The 17,376-nt window shown below is 37.7% G+C and overlaps 1 protein-coding gene across 4 annotated transcripts in view; it reads right to left on the bottom strand.

Moving 5' to 3' along the window:
- Positions 1-17,376, bottom strand: part of CHN1 (chimerin 1) — a 175,455-nt gene that overhangs the window by 49,697 nt on the left and 108,382 nt on the right. For all 4 annotated transcript variants that reach the window (XM_030851505.3, XM_060302231.1, XM_030851520.2 and 1 more), the window contains one exon: positions 1,590-1,667. In XM_030851505.3, the coding sequence (XP_030707365.1) occupies positions 1,590-1,667 (78 nt within the window). The remainder of the gene's footprint in view (positions 1-1,589; positions 1,668-17,376) is intronic.

The following is a 17,376-nucleotide window of genomic DNA, read 5'->3' as shown; positions in this document are numbered from 1 at the left end:
CTTAACATACCAGAGGGATATATTTTAAAATCTCAGCCATTTCTAAAAAGTTTGCAGTTTCCTGCTTAGGAACCTAAATGGCTATTTTTGAGTCCGAACATGCACATAACTTGATATTTGCAAAAGGATGTATTTGGGGTCATTTTCCTGATAAAAATCCTGTTAGACCAGGTTGTATATCATGCAAGAAGACACCGAGGACTAGTACCGCATGGACTGTTTAGGTCCATAAATGGAAGAGGTGGTTGAGACTGGATGCGCACACTGAATGGTCTCAATTTCATTTTACATCAAAGATACTGGTTGAAAGATCAAGTCTTTAATAATATGTTTAGAGAGGGAAAAGAAAACTCTATTTGGTTTACCTTGAAATATTAGCAATCTTTACACAGCCCATACATTTTGGAATGTATCCTTTATCCTCAAATAATCGGAAGTTCATAAAAGTCTTTTTCACTATGGAAAAAGCAGAGCATATTGGGGGCTGGGTATTTAGCATCTGAGTAAAATTAATGCTAGTGTTAAAAATCAGGATAAATTGCAAATTTGGAATGAAATGTCTTACTACAGAGCCTGGTGCATTCTATCTGCTGAATAAATGTTGAATAAATTAATAAATAAAAGGAAGATCAGGGTTTCCAGCTTTATCATCTTTTGAAAACAGATACCCGCCAGCATCAAAACTAATGCCATTTTGTCTACATTAACAATATTCATGTCTCAGGAACTTCATCATAAAGTTGTATAACTATTGGGAAGTTACTATAGAAATGCTAGTGCATCTACCCATGAAGTGTAACTGGATCTCCTTACGCACAACCTTACATTGTATGTTCTCTGAATTAGGTTGCAAAGGACTGAACTTCAAGGTCTTATATCATGCTACTAAATACAGGCAAGATCTACACACAGCTTGAATCAACACACACACACACATCTTGATGAAAAATGATTAAAGTATAGTTGGTAAAACACAGTAACACAATAATTAAGAACTACACACACACACACACAGAGTGAAAGAAAATACTCAAAAAGTGAAGAGAAGCTGCTAGTGTCAGCAGCATAACAGTCCCATGGTAGCCATCCTCCTTTCATCATGGTCAATTCATTAGCAGAGGAGAAAAGACAGAAACTATGGGAAATGCACACCATCTGCTCAATCCAGAGGCAACAGCACATGCCTCTTATAGCCAAAGCTTTTTACCAGAAACGGAAGAAGATAAGATCTAATCCTCTCACAAAATATCCCACGAAGGTAGTTAGACATATTTGCATCACAAATAAATATAACACCCAAATCATTATTAGATGAGATCTTTTAAATATCAGTCAAGACTTTTACCACTCAGTATACACTGATCAAACAGAATACTAAATCAGCATCAGAGAAAATGGGGTTGGATTCTATCACCTTTATTAAGCTATTCCTTAAAAAAAATCTTGCTTAAAACATCTTCATTCCCTGAATAGCAAGAACATTTTAGTCCAGTCGTCCTAGTTTTAAAAAGACACACTTTAATATTGTATATTTCAAGAAATGTGCACTTCCTTTCTTATAACAAAAGGTTAAAAATAAATATTCTTACCTTGAAATTGTGAACCTTTTCATATTTTGGAATTTGCTCGTTTTCTTTCAGAGTTGCTCTTCTAACAAGTGATGTCAACTGCGAATAAGCAAAGAGTTTCAGAGGTTGCCAGATTGTCACAGACGACTTTTGAGAACCCAGTTTCATTCCCAAGGCTGCTATCAATAAATCTTGCTGACGGCCCTCTTGTTTTGATTTGTGAACTGTAGCTCTATTAGTTTTCCTACCCGACCAAGACTCTTTGGATGGCATTTTGGAATTCACAGGAAATAAAGAAAACCTATATTGATCTATGTCTGTCGATGAACTCTATTCAGCTAACAAATGAGCATTCTGCCAGCCAGCACAGAACCCTACCCTACAGAGAGCTGCAGAGAAACATCACGGAGAGGTGGAGGAGGATGATGAAGCACTTCTTAAAAAGAGGTCGACTAACCAGAAAAATTCTTCTTTCTTCCTTTTTTTTTTTTTAAAGGGCTCTATATTTAAGCTTCTGAAAACTTAAGAGTCTGAACAGAAATAGAGTCGATGCTAACATACAAAACATTCAGCATTTCTCTATCCTTTTTAAAAAGCCATGCAATTTTGACAAATGACACATTTCTAAAAGCTTTCTTTTCTAGTCAATATATTAATGTCCATTCTAAATGAAAGATGCCTACATACTGCCTGCAGTCAGTTTCTAGCAACTGACACCCTGTGAAGCCCCTGGCAGAGGATGGGGGAGGGGAGGGATTTGACAAGGAAGTCTGGATTAGACTGGTCACCGTTAAGAAAGGAGATAACCAATGAAAATCAAGCAACAGTATTTAAGTACTGTATTCCTCAACTCACTGTCTGTTTCTCCCTCCTCTCATGTAAGATTTTCTTGCTGGCTCAAGGCAAAAAAAAAAATATTAGTGGGAAGACAATGAACACTGAATGAATCATGCATCATTACAAAATGGATTTTTTTTAACCTATTAAAAGTAAAGGAAAATTAACACAACAGTAGGTTTTAAAAAGAATGCTTTAAAAAGAATGCACCACTGCCAAGTAAATTATGAAAGGCTGATCTATAATCTACCTCTGTGCATATGGACTGAGGTTAGTTAACTAAAACCCCATTTTATTAAAGATGAGCAAAAGCTGATAAGTATTTTGATGAAAAAGAAAAGGAGTTTAACTAGTTATCATTCTATTTTCATGGAGAGCAAGAAGCATGTACATAATGCTGCCAACACCCTGGGGTGGTCAGTTCTGACTTCCTACCTTGAGTAGTTTTGTTGTGGATCTATGCTTAAATAGGTCCAACCACTATTTTAATTCTTAGTCTCAACATTCTTCTTTCAAAGAGCTTCAAGCCAGGTCACAGTGCAAGCCGGTTGGGAATAATTCCTCATGTTCACAGGTCCCAGATGTAGTGTAACTGTGCTTGCTGGACCTTAGGTGTTTGTTTGCTGATGTAGAAAGGCGGGTGCAGGGCAAGAGACTCAAATCCAGCTTCATTTAAGAGCAATACCTATACAATACTTTTTTACTAAGGTGCTATATAAGCTTAAGTTTTCTCATATTGGTTCCTTAAACACCTCCCATCTGTTTCCTCATGCTATAGTAATTAAGTTTAACCCATTATGATTCTAAGGTTACACTGTATTTAAAGAATCTAAAACTCTATATTGAAATGAATTCAGTCTATTTGCGTAGATAATTGCAAAGATTTTATCTCACATTTCATAATCTACAGGGGTTATGGGCCCAATGCAGATTCTCATTTAATCAGGGCATGAAGTGGTCCTTAAACCATGCTAGATATTGATGATACTGAATGACTGATTTTCTAAACACCCCCAAATATTTTGAGTATATAGTTCCAACTTTTAAAACGGTTTATTCTTTTAAAAACATTTCTAAGAAAATAGAAGGCAAAAGTTAATATATACACCTACAGATGTTTCATTTCCACAAATTTATATCCTAAAGTGATTAGTATGAGACAAAAAAAATTTTTTTTCCCAAGAAGAAATACGATGGAAAGAACTTTCCTTGCCTAACCTAAATTACTCTTCAGCTTAGACTTAGTTTGTCACATGATGACTAAAAATATAAAGGCCAGCCAACTCTTTAGTCACATATAACCTAAAGTGAAGTTTATCTGATTCTCAGTGGGCCCAGAAAAAAACAGATTCTGAAGGCAAATTTAACAGTAATTTTTTTCTCCACAACATTTAACACTGAATGTTAAAGTGACTAAGTTAAAGAAAACAATCACCCATGTAACCCAACTAACTTTTTTTTCCCGAGTATTTCTGATCAAGGTCCTTTATTATAGATCACCCCAGTCCTTCAGCTGTAGTAACTAAAATTCAACCAAAGCATAAAAATATTCATGGTAGATTTATCCAGAAAATTCATGGCTGAGTAAAAGTGAACATTTTGTCACTGAGAGGCCAGGTCTACTGCAGACTCTGCAGAGTCATACTGTCTTTCCTGAGTAATTTTTCTACCTAAGCAAGAAATACTGGAATAATTACAACTTGGGCAACAATCTAGGGCACTAAGGAGACAGGAAACAATGGTTTAGGATGAAAAACTTCTTAGCTCCCCTCAGGTGGCTGGGGGTTTGGTCACTATTACGCCTTCCATAACTGTAGCTGCATTTCTGCATTAATTTTGAGGAGCTCTCAAGTCAGAACTGCTAACTCTCGAATCCAGAACCAGTATCAAAGTTCTGACATTCCAGACAAATGTATACCACACTTCCTTATATTTTTTCTGGCCATATCTATCTACTTAGATAGATACAGCATCTATTAATTATGCCTATCGTTCATTGATTATTAGGCACTTATGCTCTAAGCACCCAGCTAATCACTTCACATACAGAATCCCGTTAATTCCACAGAAAAATGTCTGTGAGGCATATACTATCCTCATTTTATAGCTGGAAGAACTGAGGCCTACAGAAGTTAACTTCCCAAAATTGTACAGCTGTTACATTAGGTGGTGGATAGGAGTTAGGCTCTTAAACACTATGCTATATCCACTCAAATGAGAAAATGAGAGGAAACCATGCAGTCTGAGGGTAGTCTGATTCTATTCAAGGTGGTTTCTCTAGTTATCTTCTCCTTTCATACTGAAGAGTAGCAATAGATAGTAAGACACAGTAAGCAATGAGTAACAATGGATGGTAAGAAAAAGTAACAGGCACTAAGATATCTAGATCTCAAGTTTACCACGCAGAACCTGCAGTAGGAAATGCAGCCCTCAGGCTCCATTCAGACACGCCCTCCTTCATGATGCCTTTGACCATTTGCAGCAATTAGACGTGACCTCATCCACCTGTGAACATCGGAGTCCTTCACTTGTTCATTGATTATGAGATGTTCACCTTCTACCTCATATCACAGTTGCCTGTGTAGCTGTTTATATAGAACTGGGTCTTATACATCTTAGTATAAAGCCTGAATCTAACACAGTAGCTTGTACAAAGGTTCAATAAATAAAAATAAAACCAAATGAAGGCAGCTATTTTTATTGGGGGGCAGTGTGTTATAATAAAAAGTGAGATTTGAAATCACAGACACTGAAATCTGAATCCTGACCTTGGGAGATTTGTTTGTTGCCTTGGTTGTTACCTCATTTACATACTACGGACAATAACACTTATAGGTTACTACTGGGCAGTTTAGAGGGGATGATATGTAAAAGAGGAAAAGACAGTGGGCACTCAATAAATGATATTATTACAGGGCGCTGTATAGCTGCAGGTCACGCTGTGTAGTATAAGACATAGGCTACTGTCCAAGGAGCTAGTAGACTAATCTGCTTTTGGTTTATACATACAAACATGCCTAGAAATGCCTGCCCTTCCCTTTATATTATGGTCGCTACCAAATTCCCCCAATTCTAGTTCAGATTCTATCTTTTAAAAGGCCTAGAATGACACCTAATGTTAGCTGAGGGAGCAGGGTTGGGACAGGATGAAAAGGAAAGATTATCAGCATAGGAAACCAGAAACAATGTGCAATACTTCATATCGTTGTTCTATTTCTTGGTCATATATCCTGAGATGTGTTGTATAATGGACATTTTATAGATGAAGAAACACTCACAGAATGAATTGCTCAAGGTCCCAGTCAGGTAGTGGAAATTCTGTGGTCTGAATCCCTGTCTTTTGTCCCCAAAGCCTGGCAGCTCTTTCTGCTACCTTGTAATGAGAGTAGGAGATAAACCCGAGGTGTTACAGATAGAGCCCCCTTGTGTTCTGGTTCTATAAAAGAGAAGAAAATGGCTTCAGTGGGTGGGGGTCTGAACTGGCAGGGTACATGTCCCACGAGGTCATTCTAGCTAGAAACACCAGCAGTATTTAGCTTTTTATTCTGACTGGGAATCTTTGGCCTGTCTTGGACCTGACTCTTGCCATCCTCCATATAGGTATCACTTCTGTATTGTTTGCCTGGATGAGGGTTAACTGGCCTGGAAAAAGAGATGGGGAAGGAGCAGATTCCACAACGCTCTCTGTTTCCACCTTCATCCATACCATCTGTAGTACAGAGAAGAGGACCGGGAAAATAATGGGGGGGGAGGGGTGTCGTGTGAGGAATAAGGAAAAGAAGGGGGAAATAGGTGACCTTGGAAAGGAATGCATTTGCTGTTGTTCGAATAAAGAAGTTTCCACCACTGACCCTACTACCCTGTTATCTGTCTAGTAATAATACTGGATTTGTGCTGAGTTAGCCTCTCATTTTCACCATGTGTAGCACAACAGGATCATGGGCACCAGGGCCAGACAAAATCTAAAATCACATCCTATTGGCTGTGGTGTGTCCTTGGTCAAGCTACTAATTTGTGTGTTTCCTTATGTGTAAAATGGATTAGAAGTACTTACATTACAGAATTATTAAGAATTAAATAAGTATTTTGCATTATTCCCAGCACAGAAAGTAATCAATAAATAGAAGTTTCCCCTCCTTCCCTTCCAAGACCCCATCTTTCCAAGATCAACGTTAGTATAACATGTGACAGTGATACACATTAAAGGCCCAAGGCCACTGTCCTAAGCAATGTGAGCTTCAGGTCAAATTGTAACTAGGTGGTTTAGGGACACACCATAGGCATCACCGTTCTGCAATTTTTAGCTTCCCCTGTCCTGGTAACCTAAACCCCTGGGCTCAAACTCTGAGTAATCCCTGTCCTCTCCTCCTTCCTGCCTCAAACCCTGCTTACAGGGAAGGGTCTTATCAACTCACTTACACTAAGGTGCGAATGATTGATTACACTTCCTTCTCCATGAATAACTGGTTTTTAATATGGGACCAAGACTTAAGTCAAAAGAATAAATCTCCAATTATTGAATGTCAGGACACACTAATAGTAAGAGTGTTCTCTAACTGGAGGGACCTCAGGCAAACAGCCACCTCCTTTGTACCATCATGATGACATCACAGACTCATGATCTCAATGCCCCAGTTAACTAAGCTAAATCAACATTCCATCCAAAAAGCACCATAAAGGATTGTTATAGCTGGCATGGCCCTGAGGCTCCGGGAGAAGAAGAGTAGCTGGATTTACTTACTACCGGGTGACCTGAGTCACTGGTTCAGGTTTAGCAAATCCTGCAATTTCTATAAAATGCTAAAATTGAGATATAAACCCAGCTCTTCCACTATCAAAATTTGTAGATCCAAGCAAATTCAGCTCACTCTAGATACACAGATTATTCATACATTTGTCCCCTGAATTATCATTTGTAACCTAGTTTCTCACCATTAGAGCCAAAAGTAGAATATATTCAAGGTACTTAGCAACAATATGTCAGCTTACATTTATTAACTGACAACTACATGGCACTACACTAGTAAATGCTATACATGTATGATGTAGTTTAGTTGTTAAAACAATAGGGCAGGTGTCACTTTATAGATAAAGAAACAAAAGCTCAGAGAGATTAAGGTCACCTAACTAATACGTGGTGAGAATAGGAGTTGAACCCAGGTCTACGTGACTTCAAATTCTGTGTCTTTCCTCTAGACTCTCCTGCCCCTCATATTACCTATAGTTAACATGCAATTTTGAAAGGCTATCATTTGAATAAGTTTCTGGATCATTTATATTCTAACACCTCTCTGATCACTAGCCAATTTAGTACTGCTTATATTTAATTTATAGCATCTTCCAGATTCATCACCTCCTCAAAATTTTCAAATGCATTTTAAGTCAAACATTAGAGATTTCTATACAGAACTCTATAAATTCCTTAAGTTAACATTGGGATAAATAACTTTTTATGTTGCATAGGAAACTCTTAAATCCGGCCAGGGCTCTAAATTTTTATGCTCCTGGCATCAGTCACATCATAATTCCTAACTCAGTCTTCATTACATAGCTGCCCTAGCCTTAACGTAACGTCTCTCTAAACAGGTAACAATAAGGCACATCAATGCATTCACTTCAGTGTATAATAAATTTAAATTACTCTATATTAACACTCACATTACCAAACTCTGTACACTCTAACATGTTCCCTGACTTACATGCAATAATTATAAACAGAAAACATTTGAAAACACAATGCGAACAAAAAAGCACAGCCCCGCATTCCTTACCCTTTCAAGAAACAAAAGAAACGATCAACTTCTCCGAGCAACAGTTTGAGGAAGTGTTTTGCACACCAGGCCCAGAGAGGAGGGGGCAGAGTGGCACACAGCCCGGTTACTAAGCCTGGTTCTAACAGATACCAACGAAGTCACTGAACTTTTTGTAAGTCCCAGCTGGACTAAATGAACTCCATGGTCTTCTTTATATTTTTAACAGAAATTCAAAACAAAAAAGGAAGGTTCACACTCATTTAGCACATAGGGATGTGAAGACGTGAGTGTGTCTAAGTAGGAAAGGCCAGCTTGGCTAGGAGTGAGTCCCTTCAAGGTAGCTCTGGCTAATTTACTACAGGCTTTTGTGTGGTACTCAGTTTTGCAGGCTCAGAAACTTAATTTGTCAGCAAGGAGATCATGTCTATTTCTCAAGGGGAGAGAATGACATTATAATACCAAGCTCATGAAACTGGTAAGTAAAGGCAGAATGATGGCTGTCTAGTTTATACTAAGATATGAGATATAATTATCATAAAGTGGGTGACCAACATGCCCTTTTTGGGGCAGCATATCTACACTGGAAACAAAAAATAATTAGGAAGCAGATGAGAATGGAATCAGACAAGTGGAGTGTGTTAGATGAACTGAATATTTAACGCATAGAATTAAGACATCCTTTGAGTCCTCTACAATTAGGATGGCCCTGCCACAGGACTAGAATGCTCAGTGCCCATTTAGTGAGAGGCACCTTCATTTTCAGTCAGTGCTTAGATGGGCATAAGCAGCTCTGAGCTCTTTGAGTCTCCTTTTTCCAGGTGTCTCTTTATGATGATTTTGCATATCTCTGTCCAAATATCTCAGGTGGTGATCTTAAAGTTAACTCATAGGACACAGTCTTATTTTTTCATTTACAAGTTCTTAATGGATACTAGATTGTAGCCCTGGTGTACTGATAACAATTTATATAATAAGTGCTTTGGGAAGATAAAATAAAATAAATGGCAGATGTTTTCCTGCCCTGAATCATCTAACAAGTTAATATATACATGTAATTATATATAAAATTACATAGTAAGAGTAAAGTATTCTAGTCTAACACACTCCAGTATCTGGCCATTCGCAGTGATGGTTGTATGATCATGATCATAATATTCTTTCTCAGCTCTTCCGAATGAAAAGCTGAAACTGGTCCCCACAGGAAATTTTCTCAATTTTCCCCCCTAAGTGAAGTTGAGGGCTAATTAGGGAAATATGTCATTACCTTTTGGTTTTTGTTTTACCCAAAATTTTGATACCTATTACTTGCACGACTTAAAGAAACACTTTTATTGTTTTGTAACAATAGAGGAGATGAGATTAGAGAAGCTCTAACACTATATCAACAATTAGAGACTTTAAATCCGGTGCAAAACTCTGGGATCATAGATGTTTTCACTTTTTCGGAGAGCTTTTCACTGTAATATACATATGTATGTATATGTATACACATATGCATACATACACATACTGAAAAGCAGACTCAGACTGACATCAGGAGTATTTTCAGATTTTAAACTGCCACTAGAGGTTATTTCAAGTTATTGCAGTTCAGTGAACATTTCACAATCACCAATTTAACAAAAGCAAGCCAGTGAATCAGAATAAAAGCCAGGCACTATGTTTTCAGTTTTCTCATTCTACCACTGATTTCAACTGATTAGGATAAGATGAAGTCTGTGTGATGTGGTTATTTTAAAAAGGACCTGTTACCGAATTTCTTAAAACTTAAGTTATAAAAGCTATTTCCTATATGTGTAATTTGACTAGAATATTCCAAATGTAATTTATTTTAAGGCTCAATAAAGATAAACGTGGGCTCATGGTATAAAGTGTATTTGTGAAGTTCAACCATACTTTTGAAAGCCTATTTTTAATATTTGAAAATGGCAACGTGGGCTCACAGTATAAAGTGTACTTGTGAAGTTCAAACATACTTTTGAAAGCCTATTTTTAATGTTTGAAAATGGCAATAGTGGCCTGAAGGTAACAGATTTAACTTTCATAAATAATTTCCCTGAGAAGTATAAGCATGAGAATTATTCATAGATGTGTTAATTGTTCACCTCACTGCCAAATATTGTCTTTTCTTTGTAATGACACTGCCACATGGAATGTTTTACATCAAGATAATGAGGTTGAAAAAGTAAAAATAGCTTGCATCTCGGCATTTTTCTAATATAAACTTTATATCGTGTCCATAGTATTTCATCTTACGAAATTCCTGTTAGTTCAAAGGTTCCTAATGAAATTGAAATTCCCCTAACTTGAACGTTCTTTTTCATAGAAGAGATAATTAGATTCTTTCATATATATATCATACATATATATGATATATATGAAATCTATATATATAATTAGATTCTTCCATATATATATACTGTGTTCCATTTGAACCTTGATATCTTATGAGTGATTTGAGGCATCTAGACCACCAGGCCCACAAATGATTAGCACATTAGAAAATAAGACACAGAAAGTCAGACTGCAATCAACTTCCTGTGAGAAGGAAGAAGGAAAGATTAAAGAATGATTTAACATCTATCTCTGAGTGACATTTTAATGTATTGAGAGGGATCTACCTTGCCATTTTCCTCCTCCACAAAGGATAGGTTAATGGGAGATAATTTAAGGAGCAATTGAAGATCTTCGGTTGATAAGGTCAAAAGTTATTTAAGGGGGCTTCCCTGGTGGCGCAGTGGTTGAGAGTCCGCCTGCCGATGCAGGGGACACGGGTTCGTGCGCCGGTCCGGGAGAATCCCACAAGCCACGGAGCGGCTGGGCCCATGAGCCATGGCCCCTGAGCCTGCGCGTTCGGAGCCTGTGCTCCGCAACGGGAGAGGCCACAACAGTGAGAGGCCCGCGTACCGGAAAAAAAAAAAAAAGTTATTTAAGGCTATCTGGCCAGCTTCAGCTAGTGCTTTACTACCCTTTCTACCAAAATGTCCCCAATAGCAACCAACAGTGAACAGGGGTGTGCAGGGATCCAGGGGTGGCTCTTCAAGCTCCCCTAAATGTGCCCATATGAAATGTTTAATATAAAAACGTTTTCGATCAATGACCACTGAGTAAGATCGATGCTCTGGGAAGATGGGTCACAGTTAATCTTTAGGTTTAGCATGTCCCTGCCTATTAGCAGGAAATTATCATCTAGTTTCAGGAAAGCAGGTTTGGGTGACTGGGGGAGTCTTACAAAATCCCTTCCAGCAGCAGGCCTGATTCTGTCACCATGGTGCACAGCAAGAAGTAATCTGTGAGGTAAATGGCTTCATAATCCTGTTCCAGTCTTACTTTACAATAGTTTTAATTACTGTATTCTTCTGCTTGTTTTGTTTAAAAAAAAAAAAAACCACCCAGGCCCAACTCTTTCACTGCCTCCAAATCAGGAGCACTTATTTAGTCAGAGTTTTAGATTCTACAAACTGCTTTGTCACATACACTATTTCACTGTATCCTCACATTCCCTTTTTTCAGAATGACAGTGCAAAGGTGTTAAGGTACTTGATCAAGGGCAGAAATCATTAAGCAAAGGAGCAATGGTGGGAACCCAGGCCTCCAGACTTCACATCTACTCCTCTGTCCACTCCAACTGCTTTCCTGGGACCTGGAGATAAGATTACTAGAAGTGTGAGGAAACTGACTCTTACTTTAGTAAGGCCCGGGGCTGCAAAGACCTAGGACCATCAGCAAGCAGAAATATTCGCAGCTGAAAATGACCTTCCCCAATTCAGTGCTAAACCTGACAAATGGTTTACAACATCCAGAGAAGTGAGGTCAGCCTTGGTGATTAATTTCTGGCATTTTAAAAGCCTTTTTAATTATTTTGAGGGTAGTGGGTAAAATGATATGATGCTTTTTCTTAGATACATGCAGCTCCTTCATCAAATGCCTACCAGGGCTTCAAGGAAAGTTACTGAGCAGCATGCCTGGTTTTGTTTTTGCATTGACTTTTCCTTTTATATATATTTTTTAATTAAAAACAAATCAACAAAACTATCCTCCAAACATGAATTGAGAGAGGGGTCTCTTGAGCAACTAATTAAGCTGTCTTTAGAAACAGGTAATTAAACTTTCCATTAAAATTCACCAGACAAACATAATTTACAAGGTGGAAAGCCATTCCAATCTCATGGGTAAACAATCAACTAAGGCTTGTATTTATAACAGAGATTCCAGAATGGCCAATGCAGTGAGTAACTACATAATTAAGATGCATTTTATCTTTAAAAGAATTTGAGGTTCTGGACATGTGGTCTGAGAAAGTGTAAATACTTCATATAGCCCACAAATTCATTAAAATAAAGTACCGAGGGCTTCCCTGGTGGCGCAGTGGTTGAGAGTCCGCCTGCGATGCAGGGGACATGGGTTTGTGCCCTGGTCCGGGAAGATCCCACATGCCGCAGAGCGGCTGGGCCCGTGAGCCATGGCCGCTGAGCCTGCGCATCTGGAGCCTGTGCTCCGCAATGGGAGAGGCCACAACAGTGAGAGGCCTGCGTACCGCAAAAAAAAAAAAAAAAAAAAAAAAAGAATAAAGTACAGTAATGGTCAATACATACGTGTACATTACAGACTCTCAAATAATTTTCATTCAATAAATATTTTATTGAGTATCTACTATGTTCCACACATTAGTGAAACTGGTGAACACCAGAGAATAGGGCACTATGCTATTTTCAACAGGACCAGTTATTAAACAAATAGATATATATTATTGAATTAATAATAATTAAGTGGTGGATGGGTGATGTATTTTTAATCCTAACAATCACATTTTCTTACAAAGGTGGAATTAATTCATGAAATTTATGTCTATGCCCTCTTTCCAAGCTATTTCCTGCTCTCATGGTCCTTTTGAGACTCTAACTGGTGACTTCTACACTCTCCATCCCAGCTCTCTCTTGCTCTCCTTCCCCTATGGATGTGCCTTCCTAAGCCTTCTAATGCCCAAACCACAGGGAATTTTGCTGAACACCTCATATAGTCTTTTTTATCAGAAATAATGCACACAGAGAGCCGCCGTTCTGTTTACAATAGCCAAAACATGGAAGCAACCTAAATGTCCCTCGACAGATAAATGGATCAAGAAGCTGTGGTATATACACAATGGAATATTACTCAGCCATAAAAAAGAATGAAATAATGCCATTTGCTGCAACATGGATGGAACTGGAGATCATCATATTAAGTGAAGTCAGAAAGAGAAAGACAAATACCATATGATATCACTTATATGTGAAATCTAAAATATGACACAAATGAACTTACCTATGAAACAGAAACAGACTCACAGCATAGAAAACAAACTTATGGTTCCCAAAGGGGAGAGTGGTGGGGGAGGGATAAATTAGGAGGTTGGGATGAACATACGCACACTACTATATATAAAATAGATAACCAACAAGGACCTACTATGTAGCACAAGAATCTCAAGGAACTATACTCAATATTTTATAATAACATATAAAAGAAAAGAATCTGAAAAAGAATATACATATGTATCACTGAATCACTATGCTGTACACCCGAAACTAACACAACATTTTAAATCAACTATGCTTCAATAAAAAAATAAAAAAAGAGCTGTTGTTTATAAACTCTCCTCCTCAGTCTGCCTAATCACCCTTTCCATAAAGCCTTAAAACAATTTAAAAAAACTTAAAGTTCATTGTTATCTATAGTTAGGTGGTTAAGAGCTTGTCTCCTCTGTAAAAGAATCTCAGCTTCGCTTACTAGTTCCAGGATCTAAGGAGAAGTCTCAGTTTCTTCACCTGTAAAACTGGAATGATAATAAAAACTACCTCATAGGGATGAGATAATGAATGGAATATATGTAAACCCCTATCCTGAGTACCCAGCATACAGAGAGCTCTCAAAGCTCTCAAAGACCAGATGGTGGTAGTGATGTTGACACTGCTCACATCATTTGTTTTGCATCAGTCTCATCACCTAATACAATGCTTGGAACAAAGTAGGTGCTAAATGTTGAAGCAACCAGCTCACAAAGTCATGGCACATTTGCAAGCCTTGCTGAATTCTTCAGACTCATAGACAAATGCCTGTCTGAATGGCTCCAGCTTCCTGCTCTTATGATATGGTCAGAATAGATTTAATATCAATACAAAGAAAATGGCCACTTTTAAAAATGTCTGAATGGTTTTAAAAAAAGTAACGGCTGGCCAGAGGTGCAAGGAAGCAGTGCATCTTAAATATTGTTTCCTCATTTCATGGCCAAAATGTATGCAAATATGAACTGAAAACATGTTAAAGAGACAATGTGTGACAACGTAGGCATCTTAGCAACATAGCTGACTAAAGGATGAGACTGAATTGAAAGCATTTGTTGTGTGAAGAGAACAGGTGCCACCTGAAATACAAAGGATGCTTGGGATTCATGAACTGCAGTTTCCAATTCTAAAGATTGTTGAATCGTGGTTTAAATTAATATGCAGGACCAAAACAACTATTATGGGAGGAATAGTGCAAAGTGCCATGAAAATTTATGGATGAATAAAAACTCTCTGTATTGATGAGTTTCAAGAAAATGTTAGAAGGAAAAGGGAATCTGGTTATATCTATCATTTGTAAGCCTAAAGTTTGATTATTTTTCTTCCCATAAACTCAAACCATAACTTGCTGTAAAATTCCAAGATGAAACTATTTTCAAATGCATGAATTAATAAGGAAGACATTAAAATAAGAAGTATGATGTTAAAAAAATAACTTGCCTAAAATATCTCCTCCTGCAGGATCAGCTGTAGATTTTTTAAAGTGGATGCTCTGGTTGCATTTTTCAGTGTCAGAAATATTAAATCACATCATCAGTTGAACAGTGTTTCTCTGTTGTTTTCAGTTTCAAAAGAACCTGGTCTTTCAGATACTAAGTATAGAATTTAATGCATTATTTTATACCAGTGGTACTGCTTTTAATGAACAATGGCATATTAAATTAGCTACTGTGGGTCACATATTTAGACAGTTTTTTCCTAACTCTGTTTCCTCTGTTGTTTCTAATCTGGATTACATTTAGAGATGTGCACCTCCACATTTGAAAACCTCTCCAAAAGAGGAAGAGTTAGCGTCATACCAAATGATGTAAAAGACATCTGGGATCCTTGTGGGGATCGTTTTCTTTAGGAGAAGTATTGTTTGAGGTGAAAGCTGAGCTGGCGGCTTTTCCCATGGAATACCATTTTTTTTTCTTGGAAGAACAGCTAACATAAATTCTGGTTATTGATACTGGGCATTTGCTCAAAAATGAACAACCTTGAGCCTGCCATCTGAAGGAAAATAACTGCCAGTGAGTGATAAAGTCCAAACTTTCAAGTTAAAATAAGAATTTTGGAAATTCTGTATCTGCCACCCTGAACGCGACAGCTTCCCACTACTTAGATGAGTTTTCTGATGAAATTAATGATGATACTAACAAATGTGATTATTTTCATCATTTACAGAAATGTTTCAATGTTTGAAAGACCTAAATAACTCACTGAACCAATATTTTCCAAATGACCAATGCATGATGTTACAGAATAATGCATAGTTGAAAGATCCATTCAGAGCTCAAGACAGACCAATGGATTTTAGTGTAACAGAATATGAAATGCTTATTTATAACATTTCAGATTCTACATTGCAAGTAGTATTTAAGAAACTACCACTTAACCAGTTTTGGTGTGATAGCAAAGAGAAATATCCAAATTATCTGTAAAGGGGCTTCCCTGGTGGCGCAGTGGTTGAGAGTCCACCTGCCGATGCAGGGGACACGGGTTCGTGCCCCGGTCCAGGAAGATCCCACACGCCACGGAGCGGCTAGGCCCGTGAGCCATGGCCGCTGAGCCTGCGCGTCCGGAGCCTATGCTCCGCAATGGGAGAGGCCACAACAGTGAGAGGCCTGCATAACGCCGCCAAAAAAAAAAAAAAAAAAAAAATTATCTGAAAAGTCTCTTAAGATACTCTTTACCAAATGTGTATTTGTATGAGGTCAGATTTTCTTCATATACTTCAACCAAAATAAGATACTACCAGAGACTGAATGCACACGAGCATTTACAAGAATCCAGTTTTCTTAATATTAAGACATACATTAAAGAGATGTACAGAAATGTATAAATGCCAATCGTCTATATATGTTTCACAAAATATGGTTATCTTAATAAAAATGCTAGTATGTTAACATGTAATGGGTTATTGTTTTTAAAATGAATTAATAGGTATTTAAAAAAATCTTTTAATTTACAAGATAGTAAATATCACAGATATAACCCACATAAATAAAAATTCTTTTGAGATCGTCAACAATTTTTTTCTTCTGGTACGCGGGCCTCTCACTGTTGTGGCCTCTCCCGTTGCAGAGCACAGGCTCCGGATGCGCAGGCTCAGCGGCCATGGCTCACGGGCCCAGCCGCTCCATGGCATGTGGGATCTTCCCGGACCGGGGCACGAATCCGTGTCCCCTGCATCGGCAGGCGGACTCTCAACCACTGTGCCACCAGGGAAGCCCTCTTCAACAATTTTTAAAGTGTAAAGGGATCTAAGTCCAAAAAATTTGAGAATCATGGATCTAATCCATTAGTTGTAACCTTTACAACAGGATCTCACACATACACACAGAAAGACAATTATAGTAATAGATGTCTGGGCCCTGTGTTGATTCTACTGAATCAAAATTTCTGCAGGTATCTCTATCGTATATAAAGCATAATTGGTGAGCACACTGATCTGACTTGGCCCTTTAATAAAAAAACTATTCTTGACTGCATATTTTATTTTATTATTTTTTAAACATCTTTATTGGAGTATAATTGCTTTACAATGGTGTGTTAGTTTCTGCTTTATAACAAAGTGAATCAGTTATACATATACATATGTTCCCATATCTCTTCCCTCTTGCATCTCCCTCTCTCCCACCCTCCCTATCCCACCCCTCTAGGTGGTCACAAAGCACCGAGCTGATCTCCCTGTGCTATGCGGCTGCTTCCCACTAGCTATCTATTTTACGTTTGGTAGTGTACATACATCCATGCCGCTATGACTGCATATTTTAGAACTTTCCCAAAAGTTTATTTTACATTAAAGTTATTTTTAAAAATTTTCTTCATTATTTTATTTCTCAAAAGTACTAACATTAGTAATAGTATCTTTGATTTTTTCCTTTTATAGTTCTGAAGCAAATCTTTATT

The sequence above is a fragment of the Globicephala melas genome, chromosome 7 (genome assembly GCF_963455315.2).
Source record: "Globicephala melas chromosome 7, mGloMel1.2, whole genome shotgun sequence".
Lineage (NCBI taxonomy): Eukaryota > Metazoa > Chordata > Mammalia > Artiodactyla > Delphinidae > Globicephala > Globicephala melas.
The sequence above is the reverse complement of the archived record's forward strand: the minus strand, read 5'-3'. Positions and strand labels throughout refer to the sequence as shown.